The following is a 27,171-nucleotide window of genomic DNA, read 5'->3' as shown; positions in this document are numbered from 1 at the left end:
TCCTGCAGCAGAAGCAGAAAAGCAAACCCCATCACCCCTCCATGTACAGGTGCCAGCCCCTTCTCGCAGGTTCGCTCCTCACGAGGTTCCACCACCTTGTTAGAGCAGCTGGGGCTTGACAACTGCATCATGCTCAGAGGTGAGCAGCCTGGATAAAAAAATATATATGTATATAAATGTATTACCCACTTCTGGATAAAAATTCAGGTCCGCTATCCTGCCAAACTGCCTGAGCACGTAGATGTTGGAGCAAAGACCTGAACCTGAGCACAAGCAGCTGGATGGCCGCATTGGGATGTGTAACCCTGAGGTTCTCTGCTGCAGGTCAGGCCAGTGCAGGGCTGGAGCTGAGCCCATCCTGCAAGCACCCAGGGCAGCCCCATGCTGTCAGGGAGCAAAAGGGCTTGTTCTGCGGCCACGGAGCTGCCTTCCTGTTTGCACAGGCCTCCATCCAAACCCGAAGTGGAAAATGATGTTTTCCTGCTGGAAGTAAGAGGCTCCCCACTTAATCACCCGCAGTGACTGCAGACCCAAACACAGGCATAGGAGCAGGAGAAGTAATCAATCAGTTGGGAAAGGAAATCCCAAGAGCACTGGGCCAGGTTTTTTGCTCATACTTCTGCAGCTCACCATCCTTCATTTGCCCAAATAAAAACAATTTTCCAAAGCCACTCCCCAGAGGTCCATCCCAGAAGCAAACAAACCTCTGTGTTCACAAACAGGAGCCAAAACCAACGCCCCGACAGGACGCATCAGAAAACCTTGCTCATCACAGCTAGGCAATAATGATGCTATCAGAGCTCAGCACCAGTCACGAGCAGAGGAAGCCCTGGCTGCATGTCACACTGTGTCACGGTGGGCAAATCGGGAGATGAGTGGGATGAGATGGTCCCCATGCCATGGGAGTCCCCCCGCACACCAGCAGATCCCTTTGACATGACTGAGACTGAGCAGAGCTCAGCTGTGCCCCCCAGCTGGTGCTGTGCAGCCGTCCCAGTTACCCCCCTCCTTTGTCCTTCAGCACACAAGGTGGGACCTCAGATGCTCAGTTCCTTTAGCCCCGCTGAGAAGCATCACGGTGTGTTGGGACCCAGAAAAAAACAACATTCAGGCATCCACCCCTCCAGATCTCCTCCCAGTATCAGTATTTTCTCTGTGTAGGACTTTGGATCAGGAAGCAGCAGCAGGTGCTGTCCCAGTGGGATGCACATTGCCCCGCTGCTCCTCAGGCCCACCAAGCTCCACCAGCCCCAGGGACCCACCACCTCCCTGGCTCCAGCTCCAAGGGCTGGAGCTGTGCCTCCAGCTCTGGAATGCTCCTCTGCATTGATTGCCATTTTATTATGAATTTGACGCATGATTACAGACTTCCTCGCTGTTAAAGCAGATCAGATGAAGCTGTGAAGATCCCTGTGCACATTTTGATCACACACCCCTCAGACCGAGGACTACCTGCAGGTGTTCTGCTTAACATAGAAACTCTTACCTTTGGGTCAAGCACAATCTTTGCACTGGTTCAGAGCCCAGAAAATATTTGGAAGACACTGGAAAGAGAAAACAAGCTTGCTGCTGGACTGACCTGAGGGCTAGCTGGCTGCACCTGGGAGAGCTCGAAGGAGCAGTGGACGCTGCTGTTCCTCTTCTATCTGACCACTGCTTCAATGCATCTGGGGTCTCATTCTCCCTCCTGCCTTTGCCCCTAACTCTAAATCTATTTCAGAACCACAGTTCCTTGGTGAAATGTTTGTCTATGCATGAAATCCAACCACAACAACAACCTCTGAGCTTTCTGTCCCTAGGAGGCACGCTCCATACCACCTGACAATCTTCTCAGCTGTACAAGATGCTATTCTTTCTTCCCAAGAGAAAATGCAATAGGAACAGAGACTTTAATTTGGTCTGTAACTGCTCAGCTACATTAGCTTTTCACTCTGTGATGCTTGGTGGCTATTTTTCAAACACCCTATTGTTAACAACTTAGGAATCCTTTGAGACCAAGGGCTGAAGATGAGTCTCTGCTTGTAACACCAAGGGATTTTTTTTTATTATTATTATTTATATAAGTACCACAGCTAACCCAACAGCAGCAATGGAAGCTTCTGTTGCCAACATGAAGTTACTGGAACTGCTTCCTGACTGCATCACTCAGAAATTTCACTGTCACCTAAGAGTTCATGCAAAATTCACGAGCCTGGATCATCAGCTCTAGCTGTGCTCACCTCCAGAACCCCATCTGGAAGGGCTTCCATTAGCCGCTGATTATAATAAATGACATGTACCACTCTATTGTTCATTCTGAAATAGTACATGAGATTTCTCCTGAATTGTCTGCTGAGAAGGGCATTTAATATCTATCAATGCCTTCCCTCTATTTTTTATTCTCTAGCACAACATATGAAATTACACAGTATTACTCCAAGAACAGCAGGGAAAGAGCAAAACCTGTATCTCAGTACAGGTGCCTGCTGCACCGTGCACTCCAGCTTCCACTTACACTGTGCTGCCAGCTCAGTTCAAGCTTTTCTTTCAACTTTAGGTTGGTGCAAAGCTCACTTCTCTTCACTGGGGTCTTAAAAAGGGGAGAGAGAGACAGAGGCAAGAGAGTCAAATCCAAGGATCATGGCACTGGTGGACATATAGGAGTTCTCCATGCCTGGGGCCAGGACCCCCTCTTTTACACCCTTCTATTTATGTCAATGATTTTCTCTAACAGTGACCATCCTCTGACCATCAGAACAAGCCAACATACAGCCAAGAGCAATAGAGCATGAAGACCCTGAGATACGTCTGTCCAATTTAACATGAACCCAAGTTTCTTCAGACACAAAGACTCATCAGACTCCTCAGGAACCTAACAAGTTCCTTGGGGAACCTGAATGGAAGTTGTACCAAGAACAACCTGACGGTGGGCCCTGACTTCCCTGCCCCTGTGCTGTGTAGCCTGCAGCAGGCCCAGTCACGAGAAGGCTCACCCAAGACATTGCTCAGCCAGGAGCACAGTCTACTGGCTTATTCCAGCCTTTTTTTCTGGAGGAATCCCAGAGCTGAGGCCACCATGAGCACCCTGCTGCACTTAGGAGCCTCAGACAACAGGGGCAAACAGCTTGCTGCCAAATCCTCCAAACTCACACGTCCTGCTAGGTCAGGGACCAGCCAACACGCTACACCCAAGCAATTGTGCTGCCAGCAGTGGAGCATCCTTACCAAAGCCACGGATGGAGGGCAAACCACAGGGGGAAACATCCTTGTTGGTCCTGCCCACAGCTCCTAGCAGGGAGGACAGAGCTGCCGTAAGGGGAGGACGACCAGTGCCTTCATTAGCAGTACCTAATTGCCCTCATGAGGGGTGGCTCCATGGCTCCAGCTCTGCAGTTCCCAGCGTGGACGAGGACCATTCACGCTCATACCTGCTGGGGACTGGTTTTGTTTTATCAACTGCTGACATTTCTCTGCAACTCAGCCGAGATGGGTGGGAGGCCCAGGAGGTGGGAGTGCAGTGCGTCTGCCAGGATTGTGACAAGGTTTGACGGCATGTTTTATAGCGGAGGCTGCCAGGATGAGCTCTGTCTCGTCTGGAGCACTCGCAGTGTGCCAGGAAGGTATCTGTGGCTTCCCACACTGTCATTAATTTCTAATTATGCCATTGCTTGCTTTCTACATTATTGCTTATTTACCAAACACAGCTTTATTGTAACGTCCAGTTCCTTATAACTAGCAAACCCATTGTTATGCGAAAATGAATGTCCTAAACGTTATTTATTATTTGATAAACCTTGTGTAACCCTGAATTGAGGACATTAAATGGCAAGAACACTACTTCAAAATCCCATTTTAAATAAGTCACCAAGACAGCTGTGCCTTTATAAAACACATTAGAGTGGCACTCAGAGCACATATGGCTCAGGGATATTTACAAATTATACAATTTCTGTCATTCGGTCAAATAAGAGGGACGTTTTGACCCCAGAAATGAGTCAAATGTAAGTTGTAATTCAAGCCCCACCGGAGGCCCTGCTGTAATGTATCCTGACGGCTGATCAAGGAGCCCTGACCATTTGACCCACCAGATCAGCGACTCACTGTATCTATTATGGCTAATACAGCCCCCAGCTTGAAGATGTATGGAGATAAACAGATAAAGGGCAATAGATGCAGTAGATAAATGTAGATTTATACACATCCAAGCACGCAGACACGCAGATGGATTCCATGTGTGCAGGAATGGGCAGGCATGTATGAGTCCACGCTAATGTTTACACGTGGACACATCTGAAGACAGATGTAGATGTGTGTGCATGACAAACTAAACCTCTCTTAACTCCTTTGCCATCGGTGCACTGTGTTCAGCTGAGTTGCTGCCAACTCACATGCAGCAGGAGAAAACTCCACCTTTACTTTACGCATATGCTGCCACGTGGAAATGCCGTGTCTGTATGAACCAGAAGATTTTAACACCTGTGGTTACAGCAGCGGGGTCCTTTCTGTGCTCTCAGGCACAAAGGTAAGGAGCTGCTTGTGCCAGTGCAGCTTTCTGGCTTGCATAAACCACCCTGATGCATAACAGCATTTGCACGAGGAGTTGCACAAATTGACTTGTCAGAACAGAAACCAGCGTGCTGCTCAGCTGGAACAAGCTGTGTACAGAAAGCTCCCGGGATTAGGATCAAAAATGCCCGGTGCTAAGTAATGAGCTCCTCCCTTCTTTGAAGCACCCATTGCCCCAGGAGCAGCCAGAGAAAAGTGATGGAAAGGGGAGAAATCTGGCAAATGCACCCATCAAGGTTTTCCACGATGGCATTGCTGCCACGCTGACAAGCGTCCCTGTGTCTCAAACCCAAACATGCACGATCCCATTGCCACCCAGTTACACATTTTGCCCTTCCTAGGGTTACTTTCCCCATTGCAAAGGCATTAATAAATACCTTCTCTTATTGATTTTACAGGTGCTTTTTTTCTTTTTTTTTTCTTTTCTTTTAACAACAACGTTGCATTTCTACTTATCTGTCATGGTACCTCGCCTGGCTTGGGTTCTGTGCATTCCCTGGGACTTTGCATTAATTCCTTGCTTTGTTTGGGGGGTGGGGAAAGAAGGAAAATTGGCAGGGGTGAGGAATGATGCTCTGCCGACTCTGGGACACACAACAGATACCTCACTCATCTCGGGGGTCAAATGTCCCTGACTGTTTGATCAGATGTCAGGTTGCATTTATGCTCTGGCCCCTGCTGGGGGTTGAGTTACATTTCACATTTGACTCATTTCTGGGGTCAAATGTCCCTGTTATTTGATGGAACAAGAGGAATTATCTTCCCCAAGCAGCCTGTGCCGGTGCGGGTGCGGATCTGTCAGCGCTCTCATTGTGTTTTAGGCTCCTGTATTTCTGCATTTAGCTCTCAGCTGAGACAAACCCCTTTTGGGATGAAAACAAGAAACGCAGACTAAGGCACACAAGCAATCACGTAAAGGAAGATTAAGGGAGAAAGCAGATCAGCTGGCTTTAAAATGTTCATGGCAGTGCTTGTTCTCACAAGTTAGCAGCTCAGCAGCGCAGGAGCTGAAGGCGAGGGAAGCCGTCCGGGCTGAGATGCTGCAGAAGCTGCTTAGGATGAAAACTGTGCAAGGGGCTGTGATAAGGCTGATGTTGGGATGCTGCAGCTCCGCAATGCTTTCCAAGGAGTGCTCAGTACCAGGGCAGCCCTAACCACAGACTCTGCAGCTCTACTTATAAAATGAGAATAGTCTTATCCTTATCTGTGTGATGGGAAGGGATGACTCCAGAGCTTAAGCAAGTGCTGCGTCTCAGGACAGAAAGTGCAAAGCATTACCCTGACAGACAGGAGCCATTTAAATGGGGGCAGAGGTGGTAAGCTGAGTTCTACTTTCTACCTCACTCCTTCTTGATATTTTGAAAGAAGAATCACCAGGCAATGCAAACTACAGATCCAGAAGCAAAAGGCGAATTCCTACAACCCAGACGAGCGTGAGCATCCAGCCCTGGTGGAGCTCCATCCACAGCAGCAGTGCCTGATGGTGCACGGCGTGACCGAGCGGCTTAGGATGAAAACAGAGGGAAAAAACACCATGCCCATCAAATACAGTGCAATAGGTCCTATAATCAGCATGTGGGATTTGTCTTTGTCCCCAGGGATGCTGAGGGCCAAGCACTATCCCACCCAGGTTGCATGGGCAGCTAGGGGCTGGTGAGTTACCTGCCTCCCAAAGGGCATTGTGAAAGTGCACTCCTGCTGCTTAACGAACTCGTTGAGGCTACAACAGGTTGAGCAAATGAAAAAAACATCTGGAACCCTCAGTTAAATAGGAGAGTCGTGTTATTAGTAATAAAGTCATGACCAGTGCTGTAAGGCGCGCGATGGTTAACAAGCAATGATGTGAGGGTAAATATACACCGCGAACCGACGCGGTGATGGAGGAAGCAACACGATAACCTCTGTGACACGATAACCTCTGCTTTCCCTTGGATGTCACCTCTCCTCCTCCTCCTCCTCACCCTCGGTGTGGCCAGCCATGCCCCCTCACCACAGCACTGCTCCTTCCCATTGCTCTCCACTCACCCATGCAACTTGTGCCCATTTCGAGAAGGAAACTCATTTTGAAGGTGGTGCAGCTAATACAGGTGCTCCCTATGGGGTCTGTCACCTAACCACATGCTCTGGACAGAAACGGGGTGGGAAAGGGCAGAACCCCGACCTGCAGCCCCTTGGGGTCACCCTATTCCTTTCTGCCTTTATTTAACCTGTGGCAATTCCCAGCTCTGACTACGAGCAGAGCTTTTGTTGGTTGACTATGTGTCTGGTTCTGCGGAATCACCCTGGAGCACAAACTTTGCAATTCCTTCCATGCTCTTGGAAATAGCTCTTACACCACGATAACCCTCTGTTCACATGCTCCCGCACTATAAGACAAACAACAGGTTTTCGTTCTGTTCGATATACAGATTTTTTTTTTTCATCCTTGGTACCCAAGTTATATGCCACAGATGACTCAATAGCTTCCTAATTTATAGTGATGCTGTGGCAACTGCCCAACACTAGCAGCAGGAGTGTGTCAAAACCTCGCCCCAGGTGACTCAGGCCAACTCCAGGGCAATAGGAAGCCAGCAGCATTTTGGGATGGATGGAAAGCCTCACACAGCTGCCTTTCACTGCCTTGCAATGCATCAGGTTCACACAGAACTCATCACAGCCTACAATGCACGTGGCTGCGGCCAACAAGACCACACAACGAAGTGCCTCGTTCAGACCCAAAACAGGATGCTTAAAAATATCAGAGATAAACTTGCATTTTGCCTTGTGATCAGAAGTTTCACCCCAAGGACCACAGCAGAACGCAGATTGGGCCACCTCTCCTCTCCCAGCTGGGAGGACAGGCAGGCACGTGCTGAAGTTCTCACCTCCCAGCAGGGCACGGCACGTGCTTACATATTTAGGGCTCCCCTGAACAGCCACTTCTGCTCAGGGCCCTGTGAGACGTGAGCACTTCTATTCCAGTCCTCCCCACACGGGTTCCAAAGCAGCTCCAAAACAGGAAGCCTTTGATTCCTTTCTTTTCCCCAGGCCAGCTAACTGCTGACCCCTTCAGCTACAGGAAATGCTCTACGTGAGGGATGGAGAGAGGCACCTGAACTACATGTAGTGCCTGGAAACCTCACGTCTAGAAACACCGACTGCACCTTTATTTATAGCGAAGGATGCTGACCTCCTCTGTGGACCCTCTTGATGTCCCATGAGTGTGGATTCCTGGAGATCTCCCACAATTTGGGCTTTGCCATGGCCGAGGTCTCCTAGGAAATCTCACCCACCCTGCCCACCCAGCCCACCCAAGCAAAACGATGCTTACCTGATTTGCTGATAGAAACTCCTGGGTATTGTCGTTCATTCCCATGTACATGTTCTCCCCATCAAACTAGAATGGCAAAAGAAAGTTAGAGTTAGAGAAATGCCATTTGCATGCCAGGGTTATGTGCTTCCCAAATGCCTTCCTGGCCCTTCATGTAAAGAGCCAAGATTCCCAGAATGAAATCCTGAGCTGGTCCTTGAGTACTTTAGAGCATGTATGAGCTCTCATACCTTGCTGTTATTGCAATGGGACGTGGTAACATGACACGTTTATGGTAATTCTTTCAGCAAAATGAAAGAACGAGTCACTCCAATTCAAACAAATAAACCGAGAATGTGCAAAACTGCAAACCCACAGATCTGCCCCGAAACAAGCAGCACCGAAAAGAAGTTCCTGCTAAGACTCCCACTACACCATCGATCAACTACCAAAAGCCAACTTCCATCCACGGAAACTTCCAAGGCAGGCAGGTCACATTCAGTCTTCTCCCAGGCACATCCCCGTTCCTTTACCACCAGGGCAGCGGTGTAGAAAGTCACTCTGGACGGTGCACTGGGGGGTCCACCCGGAGCCCAGTTCTCCTCCCCGACAGTTCGCTGTTTGCGAGCTCTGTGTGCACGGCGGCGCCTCTCCTTCTCCTCCCCTTCTCCTCTTCCCCTGCCTGCCCACTAGGACTCGACCTCCGCGATTAGGGATGCGGGGGCATCCCGAGCACGGTCGCATTCACTGCTACAGGCGTGCCTGCTGCCTTCACCCCACTGCGAGCTGCTAAACCCAGCGATTAGCCAGCAAAACCCCCACGGAGAACCACAAAGCCGTTCCCGTTAATTAGCTGCAGCAGGAGCTGTTCACTTGCTCCAAATGAAGGAAGAACACCCTCCAGAGTTGTCTCCGGCTCAAAGTGCAGCTGGGACAGTTCTGGAGGCAAAGTTCACAAATTAATTATGGCAATAAAACGGGATATGCCGTAAAACACTCCTGAGACAAGGATGAAGGTACCAGCTGCGAATGACACCATATACTTAACAAGGGGGAAGAGCCGGCCCTCTTGCCCTTACAAGCCAGATGATGAATTGGAGATTGTTCACCCTGCACACGTCCTCTTGCTCTCCAATATGAAGCTGATAACCAGTTATGCCTTAACTGAAACGGGCCACATTAAGGACAATAAAAGAGAAATCTAAATAAAACCAGGTGAAGGTTTTCAGTGTAGACTATTAATTACGCTTCCATTTCTCTGAGTGCCACAGGATTAGCTATTAAAGTCCGCAGAGTTAGCAAAGCCCTGCTCAGCACCAGAGTGCACAGACACCCTCTAATTGCCAAACCATCCTCTGGGATAGCACAGCAAGCCAATTAAAAGCAGCAAAATTACAACGGCTCACATGCAATTCACCACCTAATAGTGGTGGCGACCACAGCAGGATGGAGGGGGATCCCTGTGCGTGTACAGGATTTCCTAAAACCCCTCGGCGGGGAAGGAGCAGCGGGATGCTGTGAGTACCAGCATCCCTGCAGGCTTTCCAGGACCGGCAGCAATTCCAGAAGCCAGCCGGGTGTGAGCCACGTTGAACTGAATTTCCCTCCATCTGTAAAACGACTGCCGGCACAGCCGGCTGCTGCTAACGTGCTCCCAGCTGGAGCTGCCGTGCTTCCAGACGTGCAGACTCAATCAGCTCTGCAGCCTAAAAACCCTCTGCCAGCCCAGGCTGAGAGTGCAGGAGGGGTGGCACAAGGCAGTGGCATGTCAGCAGCATCGCCTTTGGGGGACAGGCACAGTTATGGCCCCGAGGTCCTGCTCCTGATCTCTTTTCAGGAGCACGTCACCAAAAAACCACCCAGGTTTTTGGCCCGGGACACCCCAAGGCTTCGTGATGCTCAAACGCTGCTGCATCGTGGGAGGTGCTGGGTGAGGCAAACACGAGCTTTCCAGCACGCAGTCCACAACAGATGTAAAACATTTCACTGGGGAACTAATTCCATCTGTCCATCTGTCAGTCTGTCCATCCCTCCCTTCCTCCCCAAACTCGCACACACACGCCTCAATTTTGCCCTCTCCAGCACGGTATTTTGGAGGTGTAGGCTAAGACCTGCTTGAAACAGCTCTTCTCCAGAAAACAAAAGTCACCTGCAAAGCCATATTCAGAAAACAAAAAGTGTCTTTAACTGGGGAGGTCCAGGGCAGGAAGAGCACTCTTCTTTCTCTGTTTGTCACAATGTATTTTTTATGGCTTTTTACCATTCCTACCTCCATTCCACACTTCCTTCTGCCCTTTATGCCTTCATAATAACGGTAATGAATCCTGCCTTCAAAATTACTGCGCCTCTGATTGCCAGCCTGAGCAGCGAGCCTGAAAATCAAGGCTTGAAATGCGATGGAAACTTTGGAACTTCCCCATTGCTGATTGGATTTTTTTTTCCCTCTCCTCCAGGCTATGAGGGTGCAAACAAATTTATTAGAAATTCTCCCATCAGGATATTTTTTCAATTAGACATTTGCCACTTATCTAGCAGCCAGGTAGAGCAGATAAGTAATGTGCTCTCCTTCTTCTCATTATTGTTTCGCTACAGAATGCACTTCAGAACAATCAGCCCCATCATTCCACATTGATTTACAGCAGAAACAGACATGTTAATATTTCCCGTTGGTTACAAACGCTTCCTCCCTTTTCGCTGTGCTCCGGGGAAGTGTCAAGCCTCTGAGCTGCTCCAGATCCGGGGGCCTCCATTCACCGCACCCTGTCCCCCCCACATCGATCAAACTCATGCTGAACGATGCACGAATCATTTTCAAGTTCTTGCTAATTTGAACGGAGTCTGCTATTGTCTTAACCACAGCTTCATTCATAATTATTGAATTTTTGCTCTTCTTCAGCTAAAAGAGGCAGTGTCCCCCGCGTTTTCTGTCCATGACTCCTGGAAGCATGGGAGGCGCAGATCTGGAATGGGGAGTGGCGGGGGAGACGCGTCTTGCCCCAACACCGTGCCATCCCAGGGCTCTGCTCCTTGCCCGACGGCGTTTTCAAGGCTGCAAAAGTGCCCAGAGATCACACTGGGCCCACGCTAATAAGGTGGAAACGTGTAAGAGAAATAAGAAGCTGCAAGCCAGGGCAGCCCCCAGGGCAGAGCGGCTGTGGGACCGGCTCTGTGCAAACACCAGGCTGAATGTTTGCTCCCTGGGAAGGACCCAGTGGAAGGAAACACAGCCTCCTGCCGGGGCTCAGGAAGGTGTTACTTTCTCATGGCTGGCACTGCCAGCTTGCTCAATTTTATTACAAATCTCATCACGTCCTTTTATTTCCCAGGAGCCATGGGCTGAGATGGAAACGTCAGCTTCCAAGTTTGTGAGAAATATGCTGGCAGCACTTGCACCAGGCATGGCTTCAGTGATGCCTGCAAGATCTTTCAAACTTCTTGTTTTAATTTTGTTAGCGTTTCTTTTTCCTTTCTTTTTTCTTTTCTTTTCTTCTTCTTCTTTTTTTTTTTTTTTAGGGGTCTTTCCTAAATTTTAACACTTGCTGGTGGCAATGGTGGGCCAGACCACCTTAAGTGCAAATCCATGGAGGAGAGGACCCAGAGCTCTTAAAAGTGAACTGTTAATGCAAATCCAGCAGCAACTCAATGCCATTGTCATCAAGCAGCTAATTTGTGCCCACTAAAGAATGAACTGGATGCTCCCAGTGATTCCTGCTGCTCAGAGCCACAAGCACTTGCCTCTCCTTCTTACCTCCTCCGGCAGGTCCCCCAGCTGCCCATGGTATCCTCATCTCCATGTGTTGGGATTTCTATCCCTTGTCATGCTTGGGATGTGCTTGGTCTCAGTACCCAGCAAACTGCACCTCAGCCACCAACAGCATCCCAACAGAGAGTGACTCTGAAGAAAACGGAGCAATAAAAGTAATTTCCAGCCCTGCATCCCCACCACGATGCTCCCGTACAGCGTTACGGACGCCTGTCCCCCAGGATCAGCTCTATGGGCATCGGCACACAACCCAGCAGCTCCCAAGGCTGGCAAGGACAGACTTTGGCAGCACGCCTCTCTGCAACAGCCCTGGGATGGGAAATAGTCGCCTCAGCCCTGCCCCCCCCCAGCACTGCTGCCCGCAGAGCCGCCGCTGTGATTTCCTCCAGGAGTAATTTAGCACCACACTTCTTTGGGGAATACACAGCTGAGGTTAGCTTAATCTCTTTAACTGCAGTTTCCCCATTAAGGTCTTTACACAACCTCTGGCCCAAAGTGATCTACTTAGCATTATTTATTTGTCCACTGAAATGCTTGGATGGCCCCTCAGTTGCTCCTGTCAGAGGGGGTCAGGAGTTCAGACACAGATTTACGAACCCCCAGGATGCTCCTGCAGGAAAGCTCCACGTTTCCAGCCCGGCCGCCGCGCAGCCACCCAGCCTCACCACTTAGTGCAATTTGCTTCTGGACAAACGTCGTTAGGAGAGAGCACAACAACACAGCAGGTGTCAGTGGCAGCACATCCTTTAAATTGCTGCACAGCCGAGCATCTCTGGGAGTCACCTGGTTTTCATGGGGGCTGGGTTTTCTACAGGCAGCCAAATAAATCATCCCAGGGTAGATTCAGATTAATACAGATAAATACTTAAGTATGAAAACCATACAGTAAAAAGTTTTTTTTTTTTTTTTTTTAAGAACAATTTACAAATTTACATATTTTATTTCTCACACACACCAGAACCAGGAAGCCTACTGTACAGTTTGTGATGCCAAGGGATGACCAAGGTACATGGTCATCCTTGTACCTTGATGGTACATTAAAGACATTAAAAGACATTAAAATCACACGGAAAAGTCAGGAATGATCTGCAATGGCTTGTGCACTCAAGAAGTTTTCAGTGTTTTCAGTTTCCAAACGGGAGCCCTTGGAAAGTCCCATTGGAGCAGCTGGCTCACAACGGGATGACCAAAAAGAAAACAAAACAAAAATAAACAAAACAGTAAAATCCTAAGGAACAGCCAAGTGGCATTCACCCATCTGCTCCACAGCAGTTCACACTCACAAACGGTGTGCACAGCCCACCAGCCAGGCTCCACTGCAGAAGAAACAGGGGGTGGCAAGTGGAAGGTGCCAGGCTTGTTTGTTTTTTCTTTAACTCTGGAGTTCCAGAATTAAATTTAATTTCTGATTCATAAAACTGCAGATCAGTAGGTCTGACTCCCTCACTGCCAAACCAAAAGCTCTTAAAAACTAAACCCAGCTTGTCCTGGGACCAAAGGGAAGGGTCTGTTGCTCACGGCCAGCGGGGAGATACCCATCAGGTATTAGCAGGAGGATGATCATGGATGAGAAACATCTGCACTGAAGTCCATCCAGTTCATAATAAAAGCAATCTAGAAGGATTCAAGTTTATTAATGAGACAAAAATTATGCAGGCTAGCCAAAACTAAAAGCGGACTTTGAGTGGCTTTGCATTAAGACTCTCACAGTACTAAGTGGCAGAGAGGAAATGGAAGATTAAATTTAATGTCAATAAATGCAAAAGTAATGCACTGGAGAAAAGCAATTCGGACAACGCAGGCACGACAACGGGCCTTAAAATAGCTGCTACTGCCCAGAGAGGAAACCGTGCACTCGTTCTGGAGAGCTCACCTCCAGCTTTTGCTCAGTCCTCAGCAACTGCCAAAAAGACCATTCAAGTTTCAGGAGCAATCAGGGAAAGAGCAGATAATAAAAAGACAGAATGTTATTTTATACCTGTACAGCTAGCAAAAGGGGATGGAGCAAGAAAAGGGGCCTGGTGTACCCCGATGAGAAAAAGAGATGGTGCAGACGGACTCACAGAGAGGCACCCGTCATGAGATGAGCACAGGGAACGGCTCTTCTCCGGCTCTCACAGCCCAAATGCGAGGAGGAGCCACCAGAGCCGTTAGCTGGAGAAACCAAACACCTCACCCAAAGAATCACAGAAAGAAGAAAGAATCACAAAGAGTTCTTCCTGCAGTGCCCAACAGCAAAGCCTCCTGCTGCAGGACGTGGTGGCCTGGGAGGATGCAGAACAGCAACCGGCCACATCAGAGGGGGACGGCAAATCTGAGCCCTCGAGCTCGAGTGGCCCTGACCTGTGGGCTGCTGGAAGCCATGTGGATGGACATAACAGGAGAAAACATCACCACCTGGGTGGGCAAATGATGGACCACGAGGTTGTGGGATCCCCAGCCCTGGAGGTACTTGGAGCTCAGCTGGACCAGGTGCTGTGCGACCACCCTCAGGGGGCCTCTCCTTTTATTCTTCTGTACTCAAGGCTGGAGAGATCCTGAATGCCACCAGTATTCAAGTGACAGCATTCATTTATCTTATGGACTGGCTGGTTTTCTGTGAACGCTGCACACGAAATTATTGTTATTACATTATTTGGGGGGGGAATGAGGACTTAAACTCATTTACCTGGACCTTTCTGAGCCTGCAAAGGAGTTCAAGCTCTTCATATATATACACAAAAAAATCCGTCCACTGAAAGCTACAGGGAGCAGCAGAATTTAGTCTTAAGACTGACATGGAAATAGATTAATTTTTTTTCCCATTTCATATTCTAATTACAATTCTTCTCCCCCTACTATTTTCTGTTCTCATTACAGTCTTAAAATTGCTCTGCAAATTCTGTACCTTATTCTGCTCTTCCTACCATCTTTGTCATGGAAATGAGAAACAGAATGTATAAGCATGAAAATATTGCCGAGATCAAAATTCTGCTTAACCCTTTCACGTACGACTCCAAAAACAAGGGAAAGCAGCACAGCCAGCAGAGCAGTGAAGCAGACTGCTCCTCCATCCGTCCGTCCGTCCATCCATCCGTCTGTCCTCCCCTTCTCCCAGCCAAAGCAAGGGATGACACTCGAGGAAACACGTTATTCATTTAAAGGTCAAAATTGCTCACGCTCGCACCCCTGCTGTGCATGGAGGAACGGGGTTGTTTTTTTTCAGCCTATGGGTTTACCCCTGAGGACAGATCTCGATCAAACAACTGTGTTCAGCTTCTGGCTCTCAGGCTGCCAGGCACCCTGGGGTACCACCAGCTGGGAGAGGTATGAGCCAGTGCTTCCAGCAGCCCCAATGTACCAAGTGTATGGGACGCCCTCCTCTGTCTTCTCTTCCTCCTCCTCCTCCTCCTTTTCTTCTTCCTCCTCATCAGAGCAGAGAGCTCGCTACAGCTGCAGTTTCTGTGTAGCCAGACCAAACCCCTCTCAATTTCTCTCAGAACTTAGGAATAAAGAAAACATTCGCCATGGCAGTAAGGAGCTCCCCTTGATGCCCACCTCTCCCAGCACACCCCTGCTTTAACTCAGGACCACTCCAGCCCATCGCTGACCATGCTCAGCACCATTTATTTTGCAAGATACGATCAATGGAGCTGCAGAACTCCAGCATGTACATCACATCCTTTTCAAAACCAAACAACAAGCACATCCTGCATTGTTTATCACGCTTACACAGGTGCTGGAGGAGTTTATCTGAAAAAAAAAAAAAAAAAAAAAAAATCCATGGTCCTTACTAAGCTGCTTCTTCTTCCTTAGCAGCTGAATAATCCTGAGAACTGAGGGCAGCAGAAAGCATTGTGAATGCCTCTGCCATGTGCATTGCTGGGGAGGGAAGAAGGTAAATGAATGCAGCACGTTTCCTGGCACTGGGCTGCTATGTAGACAGTCTGAAACAAATACAGTAAGTGATAATGAGACTTAACTGCACCGCCTGCCTCACTGCTAACACTTGCAATTCACAGGAAACAGAGAGAGGCAGAAAACGTACAAAGATCTAAAAGAAGACGCGGAGGCTCTGTGCAAGGAACTGTGTGAGTGTCAAAGGCATCTAGAAACATTGTTTTTTTGCAAGATAAAACCTCGGGGCTGAGATAAAAATAGAGCTTCTACCTGTCTGCTTCTGAAGCAGCAGCCAGTGCGGCTCCGCTGTGGAAGTCTCTTGTGGAGCTGCAGATTTTGGCAGGGAAACAACAGCTCCGGCTGCAACCAGAGGTAGCACCGGGAGGGGCTGCGTGCCCCAAAATACCGAAGGAAGCCAAGGAGTAGCTGGGGAAAAAGCGACCTTCAGCCTGAAACTTTGTCCATCTTATTCAAATGAGGATTTACAACCCCAGGCAGCGATGCCTGGGGCTGAATGCACGTTGCAGGGCTGGACACAGCTCCCCCACGGCCAGGACAGCAGGCAGCCGGAGCAGCCCCGCACGCTGGCACTGCGGTGATGCAGCTCTGCCATTCTGCCCTGCATGGCAATGGGGTTGGACATGTCTATTTGTTTTTTCTCAACTGCAAGGAAAAATAAATCAATCGATACATAAGTGCGTGTTGCAGAGAGGAAGAAAGTCGTCAAGAGGAGCGATGCAAAGATTGTCAAAAGCTGCTAATTGTTTAGGAGCAGGAATAGTGCTCCTGGTGCTGTCTTGCAGACAGCTGTGTGTGTCATGCTCCTGCACTCCAAATATCTCCTAACAGACTCCAGTAACTCACAAAATCACAAGTGCTACTATTAAACTGCCCTTCACAAGTTTAATTATTTCAAAAGCCACTGTTCCCTTAGCAAAGCAGCTACTTTCTGCCCACCAGACCATTCAGGAACCCAGCCCAGCACACACACACCGTCCCCTGCAAGCACAGCCCATGCTTAGCACTTCCATTAGTTGAAGTTTTTGCCCTGCTAACGCCAAAATCTCATACCTGTCCCCCAGCACTCAAGATCATGGTGTTTCCTCCAGCTGCCAAGCACAAGGGAGATGAAGAATCGATTTCCAAGGCAACTTTTGTGAGAATGGGGAGCGTTATGCAAACCCAACCAGTTGGGAGGGAAAGAAATCACAGAGCCTCTGCACCAGTCATTTAGAGAGACGTTTCCAACACACAAATATTTGGTTCTGGTGACAACCTGCTTTCGGTGGTTCTGTGCTCAACAGTATGCAAATAACTCTTGCAGCAGTGCATATTATGACTTGCAAAAAATGGGCTGACAAAATACAGTCCATTTCACAACTGCATCTTAGAAGCTTGAATATATTCACATTTAAAAAAATAATAATGAAAAGTGCAATTTCCTTTAAAGACGAAAAAAAGGAAACAAGGATGACAGGAATTTAATTTCTGAAGGGCATCCTGAAGACCTAGGAGTGTCTGCACCACTCACTTCTCACACAGCAATGCAGCTCTGGGGGAACGTTTTCCCCTCTCTTATATGGTCCTTCCTTATTTAAACCATAGACTCCGCATGCATCTTTTGTAAGTGTTGTACATCGCCTAACCAGATCCAAATCCTAGCAAGAGCCTGGAAGGTCCAACATAACCAAGGAATAACGAATCACACAGCAAACACCTTCCATGTCACAGGACAGGCTTGCTTTCCAAGGTTTATTCACACCTCTTCCCTCTCCTGATGAAACTCTCATAGGCTCAAAGGTGGCCGGATTTCAGATCTGGCTCTGCCACCACCTCCAGCACACCAGGCCTCCTTGGGACTATGCTGATGGTGTCATCTTTAACCAAAAATTACAATTAATGCTTAAACAACGAGCCTTCCTTCCAAGCATTTCCAGTGCCTTGGGGTGCACCGATGCAGGGTCCCAGGGGACCCCACTGCCACCCACTGGCCACGCATGAGTGTGGGCAGGAGCCAAAAACTGCTGGTCAAAATGTGGCAGAAGCCAGCACAAACCTGTGCAGGGGCTGAAGGCCAGAAGCAACGGATGCAGCGCAGGCACCTGACTTCGCACACCGGAGACTCAAGAAATGCAAAAACCTGGGTTCACACAAGCTGTGCTGTGTTTCACATGGGCAATAAGCTCACAGCTGAGGGGTATCTCCACACACGGCGTTACCACATCCTCACACATCCTACATGGCGAAGTGCTGAGGTTTGTCGGTCGGACAAAGCTGCTGCGCTGCATTCCCAGGCTGCTGCCGCTGAGTTCCCAGCCTTGATTCCTGGTTATTAAAAATAAAAAATCCACACATCTCCCTCCCAAGCATTTCTAATTTCAGTTCTTCTCTGGATTTGGAGACCTCTCTGTTCATCATATTAATTTTTCCTGTGAATCTTACTGCTGTGTAACCCTTTTATTAGGACAGGAAGGTAATCCACATTTACTTGTTAAAATGTACACCTGAGCATTGACAATTGCTTATGTTTAAAAAGACAGTTGAAAACTCAAGAAAATCAATGACAGTAATGAGAAAGAGGAACCTCTATTATTATGCCCCTGCCTCACTGTAAATAATTGACTGGAGTTATTATCATTACTTTTATTATTACTATTATTATTATTACTACTACTATTATTAGCCGTAACAAGAAGTTTAAAGCATGTTGATGAGAAAAAGAAAAAGCAGCTTTACCCAGCTAATTAAAGGCTTAAATAAAAAATAAACAAAGGGAGTCTTCCTGATTTTAGCAAAGTCCTGCCTTTTTCCAAGCACTTAAAAGCAAGACTGACAGCTTTATAGATAGGGGAATGGGCAGATAAGATAAACATGCACAATACAAACTTGTCCAAAGCTTTTACAGTCTTTCTCTGCACCACTTCCAGCTCATTAAATTACAGTATTACTATAGATTTGCAGCAGAATTATCTTTTATCTCGGCTTCTTTTAAAGCTATTTGGCATTTGCTAGTATTTTCTATTATAAATCTAATTGCAGATTCCAAACAGACAAGGGCTCATTAAGCCTTAATTATGCACATGTTGTTTTCAACAAACATTTTCATTTGGACTGCTGTGAGCTGTAATTGTTCGGAAGGCACCGCAGCCGCAGATCGCACACTTGCTTGGGGATGGCAAAAGCTACTTCAAGCGGGTCAGGGCTTGGCCGAACCAACAACCTCAACCTGTGGAGCTGGGGCTGAGCTGCTCACGGGGGCACCGCGGGTCCCAGCACCGGCTCCTGCCCGCTGGGGGCCTTCCCATGCCTGGCGGGCACTGCACAGCTGAAGGGCAGCAGGGGTAGGGGCATGGTTTGGGATGGGGGCACGGTTTGGGATGGGGGCACGGTCACCCTTCACAGAACCACGGGATGGCTGAGTGGGAAGGGACCTCTGGGTGCACCCGGTCCAAGTCGTGCTTCAGCAGGGCCACCCTGAGCAGGGGGCCCAGCCCCATGTCCAGGGGGCTGCTGGAGGTCTCCAAGGAGGGGACTCCAGCACCTCTCGGAGCAGCCTGTGCCAGGGCTACGGCACCCACACAGCCCAGCAGCGGTGCTCAGAGGGAACCTCCTGGCCTCCATTTTGTGCCCACTGCCTCTGGGCCTGGCTCTGGCACCACTGAATGGAGCTGGCTCTATCCCTGCGCTCTCCCTGCAGGCAGTTATGGACGTTGACAACATCCCACTGAGCCTCCTCTTTTCTAGGCCAAGAACAGTCAGCTCTCTCAGCCTCTCCTCACAGGAGAGGTGCTCCAGTTCCTTCATCATCTTCAAGACTCTCTCCACTACGTCCAGGTCTCCCTTGTACTGGGGGCCCCAGAACTGGGCACAGGACCCCATGTGCTGAGAGGAGGGAAGGATCACTCCTCACAGCTTGCTCATGGTGCTTTCTCTAATGCAGCCGAGAACACCGTTAGCCTTCTTAGGCCAACACATTCAACTTGGTGTCCACCACGACTTCCAGGTCCTTTCCTGTAGGGCTGCTGCCCAGCTGGGTGTCCCCCAGCATGTCCTGATGCCTGGGGTTGTTCCTCCCTGGGTTTTCTGGATATCAAAACCACGATGTGCAACCAGCAGGCGGAGGTGCTGCTCGCCTTTGGCCAGGGGAAGTGAGGCTTCTGCTTGGAGACCTGCAGATGCCGCCATCTCAGGGAGCATCTCTGTGTTGTCTGCCTGACCACTGCTCTCCAGCCCACACCAACCCTAGGCCCTCATGCAGTCACACCCAGCAGCACAGCCATGAGCACCACAGGACAAATGCGTTTCACTCCATCCAAAACTACACTGGGGGTGGAGGGTGGCCCTTCTCATTTCTTCTTGGCGCCACGGTTTCTTATTTTCTGAAATAAGAAGTAACCCACAGGAACAGCAGAGCTTTTATTAGAACTACGGGCTTCCTTTGAGCAGCACAAAACCTGCATGCACTCAGACTGCAGCAGCAGGAGGTGCAGGATGACAGTATCAGGGTCCTCAGTCCTCCAAGCCTTGGACCTTCCACCCTCACCTGACCCCTGGTCACAGTGCCCGGGTTAGCAGAACATGGCTCTGCCCCATCCCATCTCCAGTAGGCATGGTCACTGCGTGCAAACCCCATCAGCCAGCCTTCCCTGAGCCTCTTTAGGGGATGAAAAAGTTCCTTTTCGTAAATAATTTCATGACAATTAAGGGTTAGGGCTCCAAAGGTAGGTTGGAGGTAGTGGTTGCTGCTGGACCCAGGAATTTCTGTCAGGTTTTAGCTGGAAACAGCAAAGCACAATGCTGATTGCATGATCATCTTCTAGCCTAAAATCCTGCCTGTGGGGCTTCCAATATACTATTTCAGGAGAAGAATGATGGCCAGAAAAGGTCCAGTTACACTAAGAAATTAGTAACCACCTTTGTCACATTTCTTCCTCTCTTCTCAGTTTAGGAGATGACAAATTTTCTATGTCCCAAAGGCTCATGTTGCACTGTTAGGAGGAAAATGTGACAGAGTAAGCACAAAATCTTACGGCCTTGGCCTCGAAAAAGCCAACTTTTCAAGCAATAGTTTGACCTAGAAAGGTTTTCTAGGTTATTTTGACTTGGCATGTATATGGCTGACCTACTAAATCTAACACAATAAAAATTACAGAGTTCATTTCAGCCAGTCAGTGTCAGATCATTCATAAGTTCAGATGCAATATTTACAAACCTGCTATTCATATATTCACAAATAAAAAGTCTTGCTAGGATCCTTCTGGCAGGGGAACATTTGCCCTGTTCAACATTAACTCATGCTGACAAAGGAAAATGTAAAAGCTGCCTTGACGAGCTGAGCTCCCACCTTTGCCTCTCCTCACACAGCCCTCACCCTCACATCCGGCAGGATTTATGGCTGCGCTGCCCCTTCTCTGTACAGAAATTCCCCCCGGATGGCTTTGCCATGGGGTGGGGAACCCAAGGAGTCCAGGCACTGGCTGTTAAGGGAAGGATTGGAGGAGGTATTATGGAGCACTGCTCTCCATGTGCATGGGGATCTCCCTGCGCTGGGTCCTCTGCCTCCTGCAGAGGAGCAAATGGCATCTGAAGGACCAGAGCGACCCCAAGGGCCAAATCCTGGCCAGCATCCCACTGTGCCAGGATGCACTTCCCCCAGGCACACTGGAGGGGTGCTGTGCAGTGACCCACAAGTGGCTTCCCTCCAGAAAAGCACACATCCAGCCCCAGAACGGATCCTGCCCCTGGAAAGAGAGGCTGCAAGGCCAGGTGTGGTTAAGGGTGGCAGGAGCTGGGTACGCAGCCCCAACTCATGCCTCCCAGTCTGTCCCGTTCACACCAGCTGGGCAGAGCAGTGGTTGCTGTCCCATCACTGGTAGCTTCATGGCACCACCGCACCCCAGCTGTGCACCATCCCCAAGGGATGATCCCCTCTGGAACCAGCTCATGCTCTCATTTTTGAGACCTAATCCTAACTGCTGGTCAAAACCAGCAAAACCAGGAAAACTCCATGGAGCACATGCAAACATTGGCTGGAATCTTTTCCTAAGCCCCAGGACTGGGAATGCAGCCCCCAAGGCACAACCAGCCTAGGAAGGCTGGGCCTACCAAGCAAAGAGCAAACAAGAGCAGCAATCCATACATGTGACCAAAAAGCAGGGTCTTTTAAAAGAATTTGGTCAAGGCACGGGTAGAGGATGTTGGAAAAGCATTTTTTTGTTTCTCATGCAGCAGTGCGGGAGTATGGTACTACTGCATATGCCACCCCACAAGCATTTGAATACAACAGTAGAACCATGCCGATGGCAATGACCAGCAGAGCTGCACCTACTTCTGCTGCTTCCCAGCTCTTTGGGATGCCCACCAAGGGTAAAAGATGGTGGGTACTACCTCGCAGGCTTCCCCAGAGGTGCTGTTCTCCTTCTGCAGCAGGGAAGGATGAGCTGAAGGAATGGATCATGACATTTCACCTCCAGACCCAGCGCGTTAATGAGATGATGCTCAAACATTCAGCTTGGATGCTTCCCCAAATCCTCTTCAAACAGGTGTTTCCAGAGACTGGGACCCTACTGTCTCAGTGAAACACCTAAAAATTGCATTTGCCTACAAACTACGTTATTCTCTCATGCTTTCTCCGAAACCATTTACTGGGAGACAGTGATTTCCACTGAACACTCTGCATCCCAATTCTGGAAGTCATGCCAAGGTGTCAGGCTCTCCAGTGGTTATATTTCAACTGCATCTCTATACAAGATGTATTTTTCCACTTGCAAATTTTGCACAACTTTCAAGAGAAAGAAGCCTCCTTGTTCTGGATGCGCAGGGAGCAGCAGGAATTGTGCCAGTGCCAAGCACTGCAACAGCCACAGACTGCATGGGTTAAATTCCACCACACTGACCAAGATTTTCTTTGAGTTTGTATTATAAAGATTTAAGCATCCTGGAGAGGTGAAAACACTTAATTTGTGCTGCCTGGCCATAATCTCTTGTTTCCCTCAGTTCCTCTGCAATTCTCTAAAGCTGCATGTACGGCACCTTCTCCACCTCCTAATTATAGGCTCCATTGTGCCTCATAATGTAGCCCTGGCGAGGCTGCAGGGCAGTTATGTATAGCCAGACCATGTTACACTGTTGACTACAAAAACAGATGAATTAATCACCTCCTCTAGTCGGTGAGTGGGACCGGACACTTGCGTGCTCACCAGAAAGCAAAACAAGTTTGGTTCCTTTAGAAAAAACATAATGAATCTCCCAACCAGCAGAAAGCTCATAGTTTCTATTTCTTGAAAAATAGTGTTGTTGTTTTTCCTAAAATGCATGTATAAATCTTCGCAAGTCGCAGTGGAAACAACACACAGCCTGGTCAGATCAGAAAGACGCTGTGGGTGCTGATGCAGACAACACCAAGCAAGCACTTTATGTGCAAATCACATTTACCTTTGATGCCCAATGGGGCTGGAGTTTCATCCGTCGTGGAAACACTGACTGCAGGCAGCGCAGAAACCAGAACTTTGCTCAGCAGCATCTCTTCCCTCCATCCAACTCTTGGGTCTCAGAGCAGCCAGGGACACGCTGCCCACTGACCTCCCCCAGCCCCATATGACACCCAAGTGCATTTAGTTGTTTCCCCCTAGACCCAGAAGCTTGGCTCACTTTCTCCCTCCTGGCAGGTTTCTGCTGTCCCGGCACTATGAGCAAGAGGAAGGGGCAGCCCTGCACAGCCCCAGGGTGCTGAATTCCCACCACCCACCCCAAACATCCCATCAGGACAAGGCTCGGGGAAGCACTTCACCAGCTTCATCACATACTACCCCTAACGCATGTCACAGAGATCATTTTTAACTTTGCCTCTCCGAGCACTCAAGCTATGAGTCAAAGCACCAACTGCAGCATCTCCGGTGCAAGACACATCCCGGAGCTGAGCCCTGCTCAGAACCCCACAAAGCACAACATCAGCCTGGAGAAGGGAGCTTGTGCTGCAACAGGAGCCAGGGAACAGCAGAACTGGAAGCAGAGCAATACAGAAGTGCAGCTGGTTGCACTGGAGCCCCTGTGTCAGCAACAGGCACTGAGCAAGGTAACGTCTCTGTCTGCATGACTTGTGGATGATCTCAAGTGACAGCTAAAGAATGGGGGGCAATGCACCTGGCCACACGGGGAGGTCAGCCCAGCTGCCCCTGGTGAAGGCGAGCCCTGCTTCGTTCAGCCTGCAGCTATGTGAAGGTGAGCCAGCTCACGTTGGCACAAATGCTCTAAACTGAACTCCAAACTTCATGCAGATGTGGTTATTCTGTGAGGAGCTGACTTAAACTTAAATGAACGTAACACTGTGAAGAGTTCCCATAAGGAGCTGTGCTTTGGTAACTACATGGGGTTTGTGTGTGTGTGCTGCTGCACACTGACCTGCTGCTGAGGAGAGCCAAAAAGCCTTCCAAGACTAAGCAAGCCGCTCATTTTCCAAGACAGGAATAATTACCAACACACCAACACAAGCATTTAACCAGGGCTCCTGTTGCTTAATAAAACTAGGCTGCATAGGGAAACAAAGTTTGCAGATGAAAAGAACATTATTTAGGTTAATTACAAAGGAGGAAGTCTTGGGAATTGCAGAGCCACCTAACCAAGCAGAAGGCAGCATCAGAGCAGGAGAAACCCTAAGATGACAAATTCACGCAGGAAGGAGCTGTTTGAAACCCTTCTAGACTTCAGCAGGTTTTGAATTAACTGAACATTAAGCAATAAGACCAACTATCACGTCAACCACCCCAAGCAAACCTCTACTGAAAGCACGGCAATAGCAAAATGATAGAGTGCAAAAATTACAGGCCAGAAAATAACAGAGAAAACACTGTAATGTTGTTATCCAAACTGTGAGCCCGAGCTTGCTCCAGGTACTGAATTCAGCTCTGCACACCCCTTCTTAGAGATGAGAGATGGGGAAACAAGGGGAGGAAGATGGAAAACGGAGGCCCTGGGGCAGCAGAGGGCACCTGATGCAGGATGCTCCTGCCCTGTGGCCAGGCTTGTGGAAAGGCAGCTTGCCTGGGGAGCAGCTACTCCCACTTTGCCCATTCCTTTGCCCATGGACTCATTTAGAGGACATCGTCTTCCCCTGATGTGAAACGGGGACAAGTGGGCTCCTCCATGGTAGAGCCATTTAGATGCCTTGCGATACTCCTGCTGAAAGGAGAAACCCTCTGCAGACACACTGGTGTCCTGCAGTTTTGGTTTTGTACCATCAAATAACAAGTTGTGTAATGCAGACACAGCTCCCACTTGGGGCTGGGTCAGAGACACAATTCATAGTGAAACAAATCAAGGTTTTGATCACTGAAAACAGAATTTCACAACAGGCTAAAAAATAGATACAGATCTCAAAGCAGAAGGTAATACTCATAGGAAAACAAAAGGGGACAAATTCACATTGTACTTTAGATTTATACCAATGAGGTCTCAGTCCTCCCCCCCAGAAAAAGAGACAAAAAACTGTGTTTTCAAGACATTTTGAGGCACTGACTCCCATTTGAGCCAAGCAGCATGAGAAACCTGCCTTTGGTTCAGGTTGTTCTGGGGGCTTTGTCTCCACAGCCATTTCCTGCACTTCAAGGAGACAAAGCTCTTCCTGTGCACCCAGCGGTGCTGCGCCTCGGCTCAGGAGCCCATATAACCCCTGGTGAGGATCCTGCACAGAGCTGGCTCCAGCACTGTGCTGCTGACACTGGGTGACAACCTGTCCCCAAGCTCCTCTGACCTTGCAACCTGGCTTGCTTGGGGTCTTCCCCCTCCAGCTTGTTGAGCACCACCATCAGCATTCATGGCCAAAGGCCGCTCACTGCAGAGAAAGACCCTCCTGGCTTCCCACTTCCTAACAGACAAAACCAAAAATGCCCAACAAGGAGACACAAAATCTCAGCATCCTGGCTGCTCACCTGCCCCAGGTGTTTGGTGACAGGGAGCACGGAGCTGCCATGTGTCATTTTGGGTTTTGTGATTGTGACAGAGCAACTGGTTGCACCAAAAGCAAACAAATGGTGGCCAGAAAAGTTGGGCACATCACGCGATTCTTTGGCTTTCAGAGCATCATCCACCACCGGTGGAGTAACTAGCAGCAGAAATGCCCTCCACCAAAAGGGGTGGCCAACCTGCTTGCCAAGACCCCCTGCACGGCAGCTGCCCCACTGCCGCCCCAGCTGGTGGGATGGGACAGGACAGAGCTCCACGCTCCCCTGGTGCTGTACTCAAATGACCACGGTCCTCAGCTGCTGCTCCCTCCTCGGAGGCATCCAGCACTACGCGACACTTGGCCAGGCTCATGCAACCCACCAGGATGAGGAAGAAGAGCTAAGCTATAGCAAGGACAGGATAGTAGGAAAAATAAGCAACCGACCCAGAGATTTTGACCATTTTGGACAGGTTTTCTAGCCCCCATGCTCCATGACATCTCCTCCAGCTCCACCCCAACAACGTGCACAAAACTGGGACATCACAGCAGGGCTCCATGCACGTGGAGAAAGCACAACCAAGGGGCAGGAGGAAAGGAGCTGAACAACAGCTCTACAAAGCTCAGGGCTGCTCACTAATGCTTGCACAGCATCCAGGCAAAATCTTCCTTTGCATACACAGCGCCACAGTTTTAGAAGGTTCCTACCACCTTTGGGCCCAAATTTCCATTAAGCAGTTACTTGAACATTTTTTTTTTTAACAGACTTTTCTGTTTTAAGATGAAACCTGCAAAACAACAAAAACAACAGCAACCACAAAAAAAGGAAAACAACAGCAGCACACGAACGAAGCAGCCCCAAGCCAAGAGGCTGCTCAGCTCTGCAGCAGGTGAAAGCGAAGCCCATGTTTCCAAAAAAACCCTGTCATTCAAATGCTATTTGAAAGTGAATGAAAATGCCAACCAATCAACTCCACGGCAGGATTCAAAGAACAATATATCCAAACCTCAGCACTGCGGCCAAGAATATATTTGCAATGCAGGAACACTACAGCAGCAGCAACAGAAGCCGTTTGCAAGAGTAAATGAGGTTATTTTGGCAGCAGAGCGGATGTAGCAAACAAGCCACTTTAACTGAATATGGTAAACAGAGATGGAGTGATTATAGCAAGAATGAATGTAATAGGGTTCCGAGTTGCTTTGAATTGCCTCGACTGACCACAATATCTGATAAAACCAATGGAAAAAGTTTTGGTTTCCTCTTGCATATAATTGATTATCTTGCTGAGATCTACTGTTTTATACACACACACACACACGCAGCCCTCTGAAATTCAGTTACTTGGCGATGCTGCCAGAAATAACCCAGAGCAGGAACAGTTAGATGGTATTTATTTTTGGCTGGGGGGCACAGGCTCCAGAAGTGAGAGAGGATGCAAAGCCCTCTCCCGAAATAAACACCTGGGGGTTTGCTGTTAGCAGCTGAGATAAAACTGCCCGAGATATACACCCGCTTTTAAGGCAGGGAGGGAATAATCCTGGGGGGAGAGCGTGCAGCGTGCCATTAATCCAAACTACCTCGGGGCTCTCTCCCTTGAGAAAGAAATGCTGGCTTTGGTTTAAAAAAAAAAAAAAAAGATGCAAACATCCATTGGAAGTTCCCCAGCGCTGATGGGGTGCGGAAGGAAAGGGCCCTGCTGCAGCCCCAAGCACTGGAAGGGCTGCGGGACTGGAGATCAGGGCAGGTTTGTGAGCAAG

At 49.0% G+C, this 27,171-nt stretch overlaps 1 protein-coding gene across 2 annotated transcripts in view; it reads right to left on the bottom strand.

Annotated features, from left to right (window-relative positions):
* The window catches only part of TOX2 (TOX high mobility group box family member 2), a 129,998-nt gene that overhangs the window by 68,322 nt on the left and 34,505 nt on the right, over positions 1–27,171 (bottom strand). The window contains exons 1-2 of one of the 2 annotated variants that reach the window (XM_082773590.1): positions 16,548–16,603; positions 7,856–7,921 (exon numbers count right to left, since the gene is read on the bottom strand). In XM_082773590.1, the coding sequence (XP_082629716.1) occupies positions 7,856–7,921; positions 16,548–16,571 (90 nt within the window). In that variant the 5' untranslated portion in view covers positions 16,572–16,603. Of the gene's footprint in view, positions 1–7,855; positions 7,922–16,547; positions 16,604–27,171 lie in introns of those variants that run through there. The other variant, XM_082773589.1, reaches the window with a different exon arrangement.

This window comes from Aythya marila, assembly GCF_965140915.1.
Source record: "Aythya marila genome assembly, chromosome: 16".
NCBI classification, from domain to species: domain Eukaryota; kingdom Metazoa; phylum Chordata; class Aves; order Anseriformes; family Anatidae; genus Aythya; species Aythya marila.
The sequence above is the reverse complement of the archived record's forward strand: the minus strand, read 5'-3'. Positions and strand labels throughout refer to the sequence as shown.